This window comes from Phaenicophaeus curvirostris, chromosome 1, assembly GCF_032191515.1.
Source record: "Phaenicophaeus curvirostris isolate KB17595 chromosome 1, BPBGC_Pcur_1.0, whole genome shotgun sequence".
Lineage (NCBI taxonomy): Eukaryota > Metazoa > Chordata > Aves > Cuculiformes > Cuculidae > Phaenicophaeus > Phaenicophaeus curvirostris.
In genome coordinates, this window is record NC_091392.1 from 178,906,802 (window position 1) to 178,922,476 (window position 15,675).

Sequence of the window (15,675 nt, forward strand, 5' to 3'; positions counted from 1 at the left end):
TGCCAAATGCATCATACAGCATGCAGGCAGGCTTTGCTTGCTGTCACAAACGAGCAATAGAATCCGAGCTGTCCACCCCATCCACAGAGACACTTGCACCAAGATGGGCACAGATTGAGCAAAACATGGCAATCCCCTCCACTGGTAGAAACATCTGTGTTTTTTTCCCCCTCATAAGCAGGGTTAGAGACCTTCTGTCTTGTGTCAGTGTTCATCATATGAAGGCAATTCAGTTTGGAGGCAGATTGTGAGCCTCAGACCTTTGGTTTTATTACTGCCACTTCTTCCCTGGGGTGCCTGTTTCCAAGGGTAAATCCTCAGAACTATCACTCCAGTTGTAGAGTGGAAACATCTGGACACTAGGAGGTACACAAATACCCTGTTTCACGGGATGCCCTGGACCGTTTGTGCTCTGTCAGTGCTCTGTCCTTGCCTGGCTGGCCTGTGTGATACAAGCTGGCCTTAGCTCAAAGCTCCTGATTTAGGGTCTATATCTAACTTGTCAAGAAATAATGTAAAGTCACTGCTCTCACCTGCTACTACAGTGGTCCCTATGCTGAGCTACATTTAGCTGATTACCTCTGAAACCCCTTCTGTGCCACTGTGGCACCCCTCACGTGGTGCTATGTGAGAGCAGAGTGGGTATGGGGAGGCAGAAGCAGAAAGTTCGTTTTTTTTCTTCTGCTGAAGCTGTTCAGTTTCGTTGTGGTGATCAAGCGTGCCCAGAAACACAGAGAACATATAAACCGCCTCTGTGAGTGCAGTGTTTGTACCACTTTATCAGATGATCCTAAATTCTCAATTTTTCGGGGGGAAAACCATTAATGGCCATGAGCCAATGGATGACACACATGGTATTGCTGCAACAGGGCTTTGACCCAGACATGGAGGCTGAGGGCTGCGGAGTGAGTCAGTGTCATCATGTGCATGCGGAACTCCTGTGTGACCTGGCACAGTGGCTCTGTCCCATGCTGGAGGAAACAGCTCATAAAGCTGACAGATTTAATTATCATACTGGCAAGAGAAAATTCAAACCTGTTTCTTGGAAATCAGCCAGATACCCAGCCAACTTTTGAATCCTCTTTTACCATAGATCTGTATTTAAAGCTAAAGGTCTTCCTCTCCCAAAGACCCATAGCTGGTAGGCTAGAATCAGAATGAGTTTCCCCTTTCTCTTTCTCTTTGCCATAGTGGAAATTTAATTGATTTGTGAAAACTGAACAGCTTCAAGAGAAGGACTGATGAAAGCATTGGAGTTTGGCTTCTAGACAGGCAATGTTTTTTCAGAGTGGATGGGTTCTGAAACTGGAATACATCCTGCTTCTGATTGTTACGGCTGCAAAATTTATGGAACAAATCAAATGCTTGGATTTAGGCTTTGCAGGTTAACGCAAAGTTTATATTTCTGCTCTCCTGCAGAGTCCCACTCGCTTCAGTGAAATTGTCTGTGATGCCCGAAAGGAAACAAATTCATGACTAGACGTTTCTGTCAGCAATATATTTTTTGTTCTTTCTGTAATGTATCTGCCCTTGGAGCTATGCAGGTGAAATACAATGCTGCTTATAAGTCCTGTTATTTTTCAAGAGGGCCCCATTTGCCCATACATATTTCATTAAGGCTGAGTCCTGATAGTGCAAGCTACCTACCATTCCTGAGCAATCTACCGTAACAGCAAACCAGCAAAAACAGGTAAAACAACAGTTTTTTGAACAGTTTTCTAATAATTCTGGCTCTATCAGCCCTAAAACAAAACCAGAAGGATGACTTCTTAGTAGCCTTTTTAACCAAAGAGAAATTATGAGAGAGGATCTGCTGCAACCTTTTACTGAAGGATTTACCCACGCAAAATTTCCACTCGCATTACTTAAATCAGACTCTGTTGGAATCAAATAGAGGCATGAACATGGAATTGTTCCTGAAATTATTTAGCCATGTTGTGTCTGATTTTCCACTCTTCTCTCACTTCACTTCCTTGTCAACACCATTGGGAAGGAGCAGGGAATCAGAACCAATAATTACTTTAGAAAGAATTACTTTCAAGTTTTACAGAGAATAGATGAAAATTTTTGAATGGAAATAAAGTACAAGACGTGAAATAAAGATTAAGAATGGTGGTAAAAAAAAAAGGATCATTCAAGTATAATTTACCTTTGAAGATTGCTAGTTTGAATTGTAGAACAAATGAATGGCTGAAGTTACATTTCAGTATAGTCATTCCGAAGAAAAAATCGCCATAAAAACACTGTTACCAAAATGTCCATGTAATTAATCTATACAGGTTTTAATAGATTTTTCTTTAATGCTTTAAAATTTATTTTAAATTTATATTAGTAAATTAACCATAATTTTATTTAAAATTTCATAAAGTGCTCATTCAGTTAACAATAACAAAATTCCTTTGTAGCAAGACAAACTAGCTGGAGCCTACTCTGTAAGGACATGAAAGGACAGCTTAGCTTTCACTTGCAAAGAGAAAAGAAATGCATACGTTTCTTCACAGCCCATATTATAACACCAGAAATTGCATTTTTTTCTTTAAGAAATATATCCTTTAGAGTATTAAAAAAATAAGTTTAATAAAGCCTGTGCTTAAAACAGCCAAAGTACTGTATGAAAAAAAATTGCACATTCGATACAATTACAACCCTGCTTTTCATCCACAGGATAATATGAGGCATATGTGATGTTATTGAAGGGTCTCTTGAACAGGGCTGATTTTCCTAAGCTGCAAGAGCATCTCACAGCCAGGTGAAATTTTCAGCATATGCGTGGTGGTTGTCATGGCAGCTGCTGACCGTCACACACCGCTAACTTTTTCATTTGCTGGGCTGATACTTCCCTTGGAGGTACCATCCAAATGATGTATTCCTATTGTGACCATTGAATAATCCTTAGCCATCATTTTTGCCTCTTTTTTCAAACTCTTCATTTGTGCTAGCTGGAGCTGGCTAGAATTATATGCAAGTGCTGGGATAGTGTTCACTAAAATCAGCTGGAAAGGTTTCTTCTCCTCCTTGTAGCGACACTGAATGTAACGAGAGAAAGCTGAACGGTAGGTTTTATTGAACAACGTATATACGAGCGGGTTGACAGCTGAAGAAAGGTAGCCAATCCAAACAAATACGTTAAGTAGTCCGCCAATGACTTCTTGATTGCATGACTCCTTGCAAATTACGGCCATCACATTGGTGATGAAAAAGGGGCACCACATCACAACGAACAGAAAGAAGACGATGCCAAGAACCTTGGAAGCCTTCTGCTCATTGCTGATGGATTGCATGGTTCTCCTCCCAGAAGTCCCCACGTCTCTGTTCAAAGAGCGCTGAAAGAGTTTCTCTGAAGACAGGGAACTCTGAGGGAGGAAGCTAAATGAAGCAAACTTGGTCTTTGGGCCAATGTCATTCACACATAGTGTCGCTTCCTTCTGCAGTGACTTGATAGTTAAAAAGTAGGTGACCACCATGATGGTTAGAGGGATGAAGAATGACACAAAAGAGCCTACTAGGACAAAATTGTCATCTGCAAGTAAGCAACTGCCTTTCTTAAACACTTTGGAGTCATCTTGTAGTCCAAAGACAGGTATAGGCATGGAGATACCTGAAGGTGGATTAAAGAAAGAAGAGGTTAAACACAATAATAAAACCCAAGATTTCTAATCTCCAAGAAAAAATACCCCGCATCCCCTTAACTATACACAGATAATTTGTCAAAGAATAAATGGTTATAGGATCAGATGAACACTAACAGATAGAGCCGTAATTGATAGACATCCCAAAGCAAATTGAACTTACACAAGGGAAGGAAAAATACTGTGTTTCAGTAGCAGCTCAGTGCTAGTCCTGTTCTTGTGACATTTTACTGGGGCCACATAAAGAAAAGATGTTGTGTAAAATATTGGTCTTGCAGATGCCGAAATTCAGGAACTACGCTGTGGTATGCAAGGCCCTGGTGTTTCTGCTGCCACCAGCTTTACAGAGTGGCAGCAAAGAAGGGCAGGGAAAGAGCAACAGAGGTGTTAAATGGGATTTTTCGGTTCTAATTTGAATTCCTTGTCTCCTTCAAAGAAACTTTAGCCACACGTAGAACACATTTGCTTCCACCCAACTGTCCCATGATAGCCGGTGGCAACAAAAGCATAAGTCCTTATATTCTTGGGTTTTGGGCCCCTTGTAATAACCTCTAGACTTGCTCCTTCATTCCTACCACCTTAGCAAAGGCTTTCATCCACTATGATCAAGATGATACCTTGCCTCTCTTTTCTGGGGTGGCTTAAGAGTGGTCTTGGGATGCTTTTCATAAGGGGATTAAAAGCATTCTGGGTAGTGGTTTCTGATTAGGCTGTGAAACACTGATTTTTAACCGGAAAGATAAATTTATCATAGGTCTGAGAGTAATCTTTCATTTGGTCTGTTTCTTTTCTCCCTGTAATCTCCATACAGTCGACAGTCTAAATGCTAAAAAAAAATTCCATGGCAACAGCCAGAAGAGTGACGGGGACAAATCAGGCACCAAGAAACAGCGATATGAGGCAGATTGAGATGTAGTTTACCCTGCAGGGCTGCAAAGGTCTCTTCACATTATTACCAACCACCACAGGCTGCCCTCTCAACACACAGCCCTGAAGGCAGTGGCAGCCATGCAGACTTTATCTTCCCCTGGAGCACGTGCTGTGTCCCTGCCTTGTTACGAATGGCAAGGCCAGGTAATGAAGTTCATTTTCCTTGAACTGCTCTGTCTTATTCAAGCCCACTCAGCCGTTTTCTCATGGACTTCTGCAAATGCTTCTAGTGTCTCAGAAAAACCAAACATTTGCTGTTTCTTTGGTTGTTGTTTTTGTTGGTTTTTTTTTTCAATATTGTCTCCTCCCCTCCCCCTAGACGGATGCTGTCTCTCCAAGAAGGCAAAGTTCAGACGGCAAGAGGGATGATGTGCTGTGAATACAGCAAAAGTGGAGTTGTGAAGCTGGGAGCAATAGCACAGCCCCATTTGGATGAGAGCAGCTAGGAGTCTGACTCCTGTGGAAAGTGAGCATGATACGGGAGCTTTAGTCCCCTTTGCATCTCTGAGCAAAAGTCTCAGACACTGTATTTGTCTTCTGAGGAAGAAAAAAATGTTTATGATGTGAGGATTCTGCTGTGCCCTGCCTTGTCCCGTGTGCCAAATAATGCCCTTAATGTTTCACAGATAAGTTCTGAAACATCCTCTCAGCATCAGCACTTCAGTGGTACTTCTACTTCCCTTTCTTTCCCTCCTTTCTACTCTGGTGCTTAGACTGAGAGCCCTTTAAAAGCATAGGCTTTCTCTTAATTTCACGCATTTCCAGTGTCCAGAACAACTGCTCTAGTCCTAGAGGGAGGCTGTGGAGTCCAGGCACAGTACAAAACAATAATGAGGGTAGTAATAATAATAATAATCATCATCACAATCATAATAGACTACTATTCTCTTCAACTGTTCCATTCTTTTGGTGGTTCTGGAGCTTCTACAAAGCTCTATATTTTTCTAACACCACTGCTGTTTATTTTCTGATAACACTGTAGCTTATTTTATCTGCACAGCTTGGAACTGAGTCATGGCAATGCCTTGGGATGATTTACAAAAGTACTGTTCTTATCTGCCCAGGGCAGAAACTGGTGTAAAGCCTGCGGTATTGCCTTTTCTGTTTCTGTTCCAAGACTGTACAAGCCCTAAATGCTTGAACTTGGGCTGTGGGTGAAATGCAAACTCCTGCAGTGTGTGGCAGCTCCTAGGTCCAGGTCATGGAAACCTCCACTGACTCCGGAGAAGCTGATGCCTCAAATGGCCCAAGTCAGCCTGACTGATGGTGCAGAGGGAAAGGTCACCTGCAGGACCCACATTGCCCAGGCACGGCTGAGTAATCTGAGGTGCCAAACACCTCAGGGAACTGGGGGATGCTTTGAAGTTCCTTCTCTTTTTCAGATGCGTTAAAGGGATACTGAAGGCAGCCAGTACTTCCTAGCATTACACTGCAGCTGCATGAAGACACAGCACTAGTCGGAGCAATACCGCAAGTTTCCCATCCAGTTCTGCCCTGTACTGATAACAGCAGGGCTGTTTTGTCATTTCATTCAAGGACCTGCTGTGAGCTACAGAGATAAAACTAACAATGGCATTGACAGAGTAAAAAGATGCCTTTCATTGCTACACACCTCATGGTTCAGCTGCATCAGAAGGCATGGGAGGAGGGGCAACAGCACTAAAAAGATGAAAATTTTAGCCTAATTGCAAGCATTTTCAAGTCAAAGGCCAAAGTCAGTTACAACTCCTCACCTGAAATGCAAGGCCAGCAATTCCCCATCTGCTTTGTTTTGTTGTTAGCAGCTTGTGGAGGACTGGCATCTAAATCCAGATTTATGACTTTAAAAAATGGAAATGAGCTTCAGCTGGTAGCTGGAGTTTTCACATGTCCTTGTCATCCTTTGACAAATGCAAAAGTGCTGTTCACAGCAGAGCTGTAGCAGTCACTGCTAGTCATATAGGTTTTGCTGAATGAGCATTCAAGGCATCTTTCCCCTACAGCCATGGGTAACTGGCTGTAGTAACTGTTGGTAACAGTTAGAAAATACCAGAGGTGTCACAGGTTGGTAGCAGAGAACATTGATGGCTGTAACCTGCTTATCGTGTATATCCCCATGCAGCTGATACAGGGGATACCATGACTGATATTGTGGCATTCCTGCATGGAATCAATTAACTTCAAGCCCAACTCTTTCTCTTTATATCTTTACAGGGACTAAATTTATTGCTTCCCTCCCCAAAGGAACAGAGCTTGTCCCTCTTCAACAAGTATGATGGGTGGATGAGGTGCTAAGAGGCATGGTTTAGTGATTGATAGGAATGGTTAGACTCGATGATCCAGTAGGTCCTTTCCAACCTAATGATTCTATGATTCTAAGTAGCTTCTGGCTTCTGTAGTGTGAGGACAGGAAATCCCAGTGAGGGCGCAGGGACCAAATTTAAAGTCATCTTTAAACTGTAAATGAAAGTGCCTCCATGTGAAACTCAAGTTGATAATTCTGATGGGATTTTTAAGAGGTATCATACATGGCCAAGAATGTCACTGATGTGTCACTCAGGTTTGGACAAGGTCAAACCTGTCCTGTAGACACATAACAGAAAGTCCCAGTCTAAGCTGTGTTAGCATTATTGCAGCTGACTGAATTAATTCTTTAAAGATTGAACCTGACCCGTCTTATTTCTCCTTGATGATTCATGTGTATAATTTCTTCCTGGTTTTATTGTCCTTGCATTCCAGCTCCCTGCTCTCGGAGACTGTGTACGTTTAAGACACGTGCTGTGCCTGCATTCAAACATCAAGAGGAAGAAAATAAAATTCACAAGAAAGGATCATGCAGAGCTGCCAGGTAGGGATGAGCCGGTATTTGGCAAATGGACCATGTACAAACAGTAGATCCAGGCGAAACAACCTGGCAGGGTTGCTGCAAAACAACTACTCCACACTCTGCGCGTTCTATGTCTCTGACTCCACTAGCTTAAGGTCAGTCTAGAAAAAGCTTTGCTATCCCCTAAGTACCTTCTCATGATTCATCTTACTCTGCTTCAAAATCAGACTAAGCTGAGGCACAAGGAAGCACTTGTCACAGAATGGGGGCACCCGTTCTAGCACTGGGAGTACGTTAGCCACTGTATTTCCATTTGACATTGCCAGTGATATCAGAACATCTTCCCTTGTGGACAAACCCTAAATATTATATTCCTTTCGTAGAAGATGCTTTATTTATATAGCATGATTTATACATAGGTGCCTGTTTCAAACTCTATGGACTTCAGTAAACTATAAAACAGAATCTAAACAATAAAGCTGAGTAATAAATCCAGCATCAAACCTCAAGGATTTGGGCACAAGTTCAGAATGACAAAAAACTCTTGAAAGCACCAAAGGTTAAGAAGTAAAGCAATAGCATCCTCCTTGTTGTTCTCTCAAAAAGCCTGGAAAACTGACAAAAGTTGATTTAGTGGCACACATCGCTGGCTTGCAAATCTTTGGAGATACACAGCAGCCATAAAACCACTTTAACTGGACAAGTAAACTGGATTTGCAGCTGCCTTGAGCTGCTGAGACTGACAATGAATCAAAGCCAGAATTTACAATATGCTCTGCAGAGTGACATCCCTGGGCTACTTAGGGTGAAATGAAGGAGTGGGGAGGGTACTGATAAAGTCAAGGTTCTTTCTGTGAAGTCTGCTTGAAGAAGAAATTGTAAGTGACATTCTTTCACCTCACATATATGCATTTCAATCGATTTGAATACAAATGAGTGTTACTATGTGCCTTAATAAATGTCCAAGAGATGGGAAATACCTTTTAGAAATGTCATTACAGTTTCTCAACAAAATTTGGCACTTTTGTTCACCTTTGCAAGAAAAAAGGAAAAAGCCTTCCCAGCTCAAGTTTTAGCAGTCACATTGATTCAGACATATTCAGATTAAGGGCCAGATCATGGGCCACTCTATGGGGATTTTCTGTGACACTGGGGACATCTGAAGGGACAGTTGGGGTTGTTCAGGGAAGATTCCAGTGAGATCTTATAGCAGTCTTCTGGTAACTAAAGGGAGCCTACAAGAAAGCTGGAGAGGGACTTTTTACAAGGGCATATAGTGATAGGACAAGGAATGACTTAAAACTGAAACAGGCTAGATTCAGTTTAGATACAAGATAAAAATTCTTCACTAAGATAGTGGTGAAGCACTGGAACAGGTTGCCTGGAGAGAAGTTGCAGATACCTCATCCATGGAAGTGTTCAAGGCCAGGTTGGATGGGGCTTTAAGCAACCTGGTCTAATGGAAGGTGTCCCTGCCCATGGCAGGGGGTTGGAACTGGATGATCTTTAAGGATCCTTCCAACCAAACCATTCTGTGGTTCTATGATGACTGCTGCTTGGAGAAGGCCACTCTCTCCTTAAAGCGTCTCAATGTGGCAGTATTGTCTAATTTCTTCAAAAAAGCACATGCTTGGTAGCTGGTGCCTTTGGGTACTCTAATAAAGTCCTCCTTTGGTATATCTACAAAACCAAACCAAAATCAAACACTCACCCATGCTGCAACCCAAGTCATACAACATGCACCCTCAGTTTCATGTTGTGTGAAAATTGCCTTGGTGTAACACAGCCATCACATTTTTTTCAATATTTTATACTGAAATAACCACACAAAATAGTGTTTATTGCTTTGGGCTACTGTGGTTTTCTATGTAGATGTTTGAACATGAACTACAGCAGGCGACTTAGTGGGTGGGGCAGGCATGGACCTGTCCTCCTCTGAGTATCAAGGATGCAAATGTGTCTGGACCTTATATCAGGAGCTGGAGTTCCACGACAGCTGCTTTTGCACTTTCTCTTAAATGTCCTTAGAAGAGTGGCTCAGTCTGGCTCCCAGCTGACTCATTTCCAGTCATGACAAACTTCTCATGGTATAATTTTGCTGCTACCCAAATAGCGCCAGCCGCACTGCCAAGAACAAGGTTGTGCAGTTTGCTGATGGGTGGCAGTGCAGAAGCAGAAATTTCCACCTAGGGGGGAGATGTTTAAAAGCCCTGGGTGGTTTGGGAATCATCATCTGAATCTGCATCTAGTTAGCATTTATGTTAAAATACTTCTGCCTTTCCTAGTCAGCATAATAGTGTCCCTAAAGTCCTGGGCTAGAATTTCTCCTGCATGCAAGACAAGCACAGTCCTCTTCCCTAGTGACAGGCACAAATGGTGGTGGGGGCAGGAGTGGGTGAGGAGCTTTCTTTCACAAATCCCCATGTAATATTTGCTTTCAGATGGATTTCCTCGAGAGCTAAATGAGTCACAGTGCTAGTGGAGCATTCTCTCCTCTCTGCTTCCCAAGAAGCCAGCCTCATAGGACTGAAGTCAAAGAGGATCCAGGCTTTTTCCTCATTGCTGTCTATAAGCCAAATCTAGTTTTTTATTTGAAGACTCACACAGAGCTGGTTTCCTGTAGCTTTTCCTTGGAACATTTTATTTGGCCACATGTTCTATTTAATGCATCTGAAAGAAAAACTACTTTATATTTAAATTCACAAAGGGGGTGCCAAGTAATACTTGGATTATCCTATAAATTTTTAAATTACTTTGTTCTTGGCAGCTTAGAAAATCTCTAAGGAAACATGTTATTTAGCCTAGTAGGAGATGTATTCAAAATTTTTAATGTGATAAAATGATCATAAATTATCATTTATACTACTATAATGCTGTGAATGGTCTATTTCACTTTAGAAAATCAAAATCAGGAAAGTCTTAGTGTCTTCTTAATATATTTTTCTTTTATATTCTCAGTCCTGAAGCATATTTCTCATAAGTAGAGAGATGTGTCTGTCCGAATTAATTTGTAGGACTGTGATAGTAAATGAAATAGAAACAGAATTAGAGGACCATAACAGGGAGGACAGAGCAAGAAATGAAGGACAATTGCCCATTTATGACCCAACTGATTAGAAAACCAGGGCTCCACAGTGGGCTGAGTTATGAGAGAGGAAACCTCTGTCAGAGTCACTTATTGGTTTGGTATAATCCTGTTTACTTACAAAATGTGCATGCAGCTCTAGTTCCTAGAGGCAGCAAGAATTCAATAGCAGGAAACAGCTTTTTTGCTTGCTATTCCTGCCTATACGCACCTCAAATTTCCTTTCTTAGTTGTTCTGCAGGACTTGTTGACAGCAGTTCTGTGTCCTTCATATCTGATCCTAATTATTTCTTTGTTGGATTTTCCATTCCTTCTGAGTATTTGAGGAAGACACAACATTTTGCATTCCAATTTCAGTCTCCACCAATACAATCTTTGCTTTTCAGCTAGTGACATTATCTTTGGTTTGGACAGAGGCTTGTGCGAAGGTGCTTATTGGCTTCTCACAGCAGAAATTATTATCCCTCTGTGTAATGAGATTACCCAGTCACTGAAGGGACTAACAGAGGCACATAGGAGTCGACACTTATCAAACAGCTAGAAGGAAAGAAAGATTTATAAATGTCCTAAAGACATTTATTTCGTAGAAGGAGTTGGGGACTGGGTATTTCAGTCTATGCCATTCATTTATGCAGCAAGGAGCGATGGTGAACGCACTTCTCTGTTTTCAAATGAACAAGCTGAAATAAAGTTTTGGTATTGCAACCAAACCCTCTTAGTTTAGTGCTGGGATTACTGTGCAAATACAAGTCATCATAAATGCATATATGGAGAAGAGTGAGACAAAAAGGCATCTGAACTTGCTTTTACAGCAGAAGGCAAGACAGAGCTGTTTATTTCCAGGATGTACAGGTAGTTGAAAGCCAATGGTAGAGAGACCCCAAACTGATCCAGAGGAACCCACTTAACCTGTTCTCCAGTAAGGAAGAGCATGACATTGTGCCACATTGAGCAAATTTTTTGACCTGAGAAAGCACCATCCTTGTGTCCCCCAGGTGAAAATTTAGCCCATCCTTAAGAAAGCGGACAAAGAAATGTTTATGGGAGTGATTCAGTAGTGTTTTGGCACCACATTGTCACATCCCACCTGAGATGAAAGACGCCTCCTTTTCTGAGCTTGTCCACGCTTCTCAGACAATGCTGATAGCTCATGGACAATTAGAGTCAGAGGGCCACTGAGAGAAGGACAAACCCCACTCCACACAGGCCATCCGTAGGGATGTCATAACATTCTGGGAGTTGGGCTAGGTTAGATTTGTATCTGGCAAGAAGTTTGTTATTAGTGCTTCTTCAAGCTAGCTGCTATCACAGGGAAGTGCCTGAAGAAGGGAAAGTCAAGAAGACCTGCCCACAACCTCAGGGACATTTTAAAATCTGAGACTATGAAGTATAACAACGAGTGGAAAGGCATTGGTACTCTACATCTTACTCAGCTTGGAGGCAAGTGGACACCATGGCATGCCACACTGAAAGAAGCAGGCCTGAAAATAAGCACCAATTTCATGTGGGGACACACCTGTCTCCTACATGGGCACACATACCTGCTGAACTAATGTTGCCAGCTTTTCTAAGTAAGTGAGTTACAAGCTGTGTTTTCATGATCTACAGTCCTTGCTAAGGTTTTACATCAGACTTGTTTTTGTAACCATGTGTATAGGGTTGTTAGAAACATTGGCCGTCCCCTGAAGACCAACACGGCCAGTGCTGTGAAAACTTAAGCCCTCATTTTGGCAACGCATCAGTGCTACTCTGTCTGTTAGCTCAAAGGAGATATGTCCTGCCAGCTCTCGAGTGGATAGAAGAAAGGATAGCAGGTAGCAGTGGAGATTTTTGCAAGATTTGTAGCCCTGCAGTTCTTCAATAGCATTTGTACTTTCATAAGTCTCCTGGGAGGAGTCCTCTGCCTGCCCCTTGCCCTGCTCTCTTATCGCAGTGCTCCCAGCTGGGACGTTGACTTTGTATTTCAAGTGAGGTTGACAGGGTATATGGCCCCATGTGCCAGTCCTTCTACTTGGGTTCTAGGTTGCTCTGCCCATCTGCCTGCACTGTATGTAATCATACCAATATTCATCATCTGAGAAGCCTTCGCATCAAAACGAAAAGTACTACATCCAGAACTACCCTGAATGAACACTGAATGAATCCACGGCTGCCCTCCCCCATACCACACCTTTGAAGAATCAGCCTTTGTTCAAGTACAAGAAAGGAAGGAATCGAACCCTCATATGCTGGTTTCAAGCCAACCGCATCAAACCACTTATGCTTCTTTCTTATGGGGTGTTAGTAAAACAATTACATAGCCTTGTCAAGACTAAATTACGGGTGAAAGCCCCGTACATCCCACATGGCTAACCATTCACAATTCGGATTCCAAGATGCCTCATCCCCCATCATAGAAGAACTAGTTGAATTCCACGACCATGCCCTTATGGTTGCACTAACAATCTGCAGCCTGGTCTTATACCTACTAGCACTCATACTTATAGAAAAATTGTCTTCCAACACCGTTGATGCCCAAGAAGTAGAACTAATCTGAACAATCTTACCAGCCATCGTCCTTATCCTACTTGCCCTCCCATCACTACAAATCCTTTACATAATAGATTAAATCGACGAACCTGACCTAACGCTAAAAGCTATCGGCCATCAAGGATACTGATCCTACAAATACACAGACTTCAAAATGCCTCCCACCAAGGATGACCTGCTAGGAGGGAGAGAAGCTCTAGTGTCACACAAGGTATGCAGTGCTTGGAGGAAATCAAACGCAAAAATTTGGGGAGGGAAGGAGGTTCCTAGGGTAACAATAAAACCACTTTAAAGACCTCCCACCCTGTAATTTAATTGCATTATTATTTACAAAATGAAATTATTTGCAGTCTTAATTGGTGAGATTAATACCAGTCGCTATACCCTAGTCTGGAAAGAGTAGAGTGAAACAGTGTCAGGGTAAGTGTGGACAGGAGGCCAAGGAAACAGCTTGCCTCGGGATGTTGGCTGAGCTTAATGTTCTGCGGGGGACACAGACTGATGATGGCTGTGTAACCACTTCATCTATGTTGATTAGAAGTGATTAGAAGTGATTAGAAGCAACTGACCTTATGATAAAGAGCTGAATATTTAGTTTGAAAAATCACAAGAGGTGCCACAGGTCTCCAGCCTAGCTCTGCACAGAGGTATGAGGTACCACTCATTCTCATTTGAAGATCCTGGATGGACAAACCTGCTACTTCTGTGGCTCAGCAAAATGCAGCAGAGCAGGTCAAACACCCTTTTTCTCCTTTTTGTGTACTCAGTTAATGTCGTTTAAATTGCATTTGTGTTTTTAAATTCCCTGTAGCATTGGTTTAATTTCTCCTGAAGAGATGTTACAAATTTACAGTTGTCACTGGCTTAAGTAAATATCTTAATATGAAAAGGAAAAGAGACTCTCAGTGGTATCAACTCCAGCCACTCATGATATCCCACCTGTTTAGCACAGAATCTGTTTGTATTCCATGCTTGATGGCTTTGTAATGTTTGCTGTTCAGGCCCCCAGGAGAATAGATTTGGGGATAATTGTGCTTTGAGGAAGAAAGAAATGCCATACATTTGTAACAGGATCTTCCTGGATCACACATTATCAGTCTGCCTTTTTAGCTATGAAGCTCCAAAGGCTCCTCGGGGCTTATTATGTGTTATACAGGCTACACAGTAATGCTTAGAAGAATATATGGAGTAGCAATGAACTAGAAATTATGGGAAGATGTTAAATATTCTACTATCATAACCAATTAATGTGGTGGCTCCAGGAGCAGCTTGAGGAACAAGATCCTCTACTATCCCATTTTCTATACTTCTCAGCTTTTAATTATTTCTTGGTATGATTAGTTGAATGCTGAAAATTTACTTAACTCTACTTTAATCCTTCAATGTACTGAACAGAGTTTTCTGCTGGAGTCTCTCTGAGATTTCTCTAGTAGTGCCACTTGACCTCATGGTGTAGTTTAACAGAAGACTGAATGTGACTGACAGATAAGTTGTTTAACTGTTATTATTTCTTCAGCAACAATTTTGCACTGAGTCTGAAGGGCACAGTTAACCAAAACTGCAATTCTTCTGGATTTTCCAGACTTCACACCAGGTCCCACTTTAACTTAGATCTTTGTCTTGTCTCTCTGTGCCTCCTTTTGAGGTTGTTTGCAAATGGTCAGCTTCCTACTGGTTATGTAAGGAGACTGCACCAATGACTGGACAGTTATTGGGGTAGATGTCTTGGTGTGATGGAGAATTTGGAAGAAAAGCCAGTATGAGAAGCAGCTTAGAGACCCGCACTGGTCTGAACATCCTGATTCAGGATCTTTTTCTTCATGCTTCACTTCCCACCCAGTGGATAATGCCCTTCACCTTGACTGAACTGCCCTTTTTTCAGATCAGTCAGTGCCCTCATCACATTTAGAAGATGGCAGAGTAGAAGAAGAGCTGAAAAATCTTATCTGCCTGTATTTGCCATCTACAGGTGTCTATGTGGGTGCCATAGCATAATCCCATGGTTTATATTTCTGCTAATTGTCACAAACCACCCTGAAAATGAAAAATAAATACATGAACTATCCTTGCAGTAAGGAATAGCCACTCTGCATTTTGGAGGAACACCTCACATCCTGCAGCGGGATGCAAAGCAGGGCTTATTTTACTCTGAGAACATTCAGCCTAAAACTTTTGGGTGCTTTTATGCTTGTAAAGAGGAAATTAAGCTACTCACTCAGTGCCCCTGAGACTTAAAACCACACAACATTTATCTTGGGATACACACAATTAATCTCAGCCTATGATCCTAGCAATAGCAGTCAATTTGGCATTTCAAAACTCACATCAAATACAAAATCTTAACAAGAGTTGATCAATTGATCCAGTTTTGAACAGCCAGAAAAGAAAGCCTCTATCACAATGTCTCAGCCTGCTTTCAGGACATCACAGGAGTTTGACAGGCTGTTTTCCATCCATGACTCTGAAGGACATCATAGGAAAAATCAGCTGTCAGGTATTTCTAAATTTGTTGTAGGTAACTAGGAATATGTTGTCTCAGCTCTGACAAACCCCTTGACTTTTATTAGCTGGACTTCTGCTTAGAAATGGTGCTGATGGCATGGGGTAAGAAATGCATTGGGAAAGTTAATTGCAGCCTGAATGTGTGATAGTTCGCAATGTTCTTGCTAGCTGGGGTAGATGTAGGGATTTCATTT

The 15,675-nt window shown here is 41.9% G+C and overlaps 1 protein-coding gene across 1 annotated transcript in view; it reads right to left on the reverse strand.

Moving 5' to 3' along the window:
* Positions 1-1,126: 1,126 nt before the first annotated feature.
* The window catches only part of HTR2A (5-hydroxytryptamine receptor 2A), a 29,151-nt gene continuing 14,602 nt past the window's right edge, over positions 1,127-15,675 (reverse strand). The window contains exon 3 of the mRNA XM_069881492.1: positions 1,127-3,598. Within this exon, the coding sequence (XP_069737593.1) occupies positions 2,799-3,598 (800 nt within the window). The 3' untranslated portion in view covers positions 1,127-2,798. The remainder of the gene's footprint in view (positions 3,599-15,675) is intronic.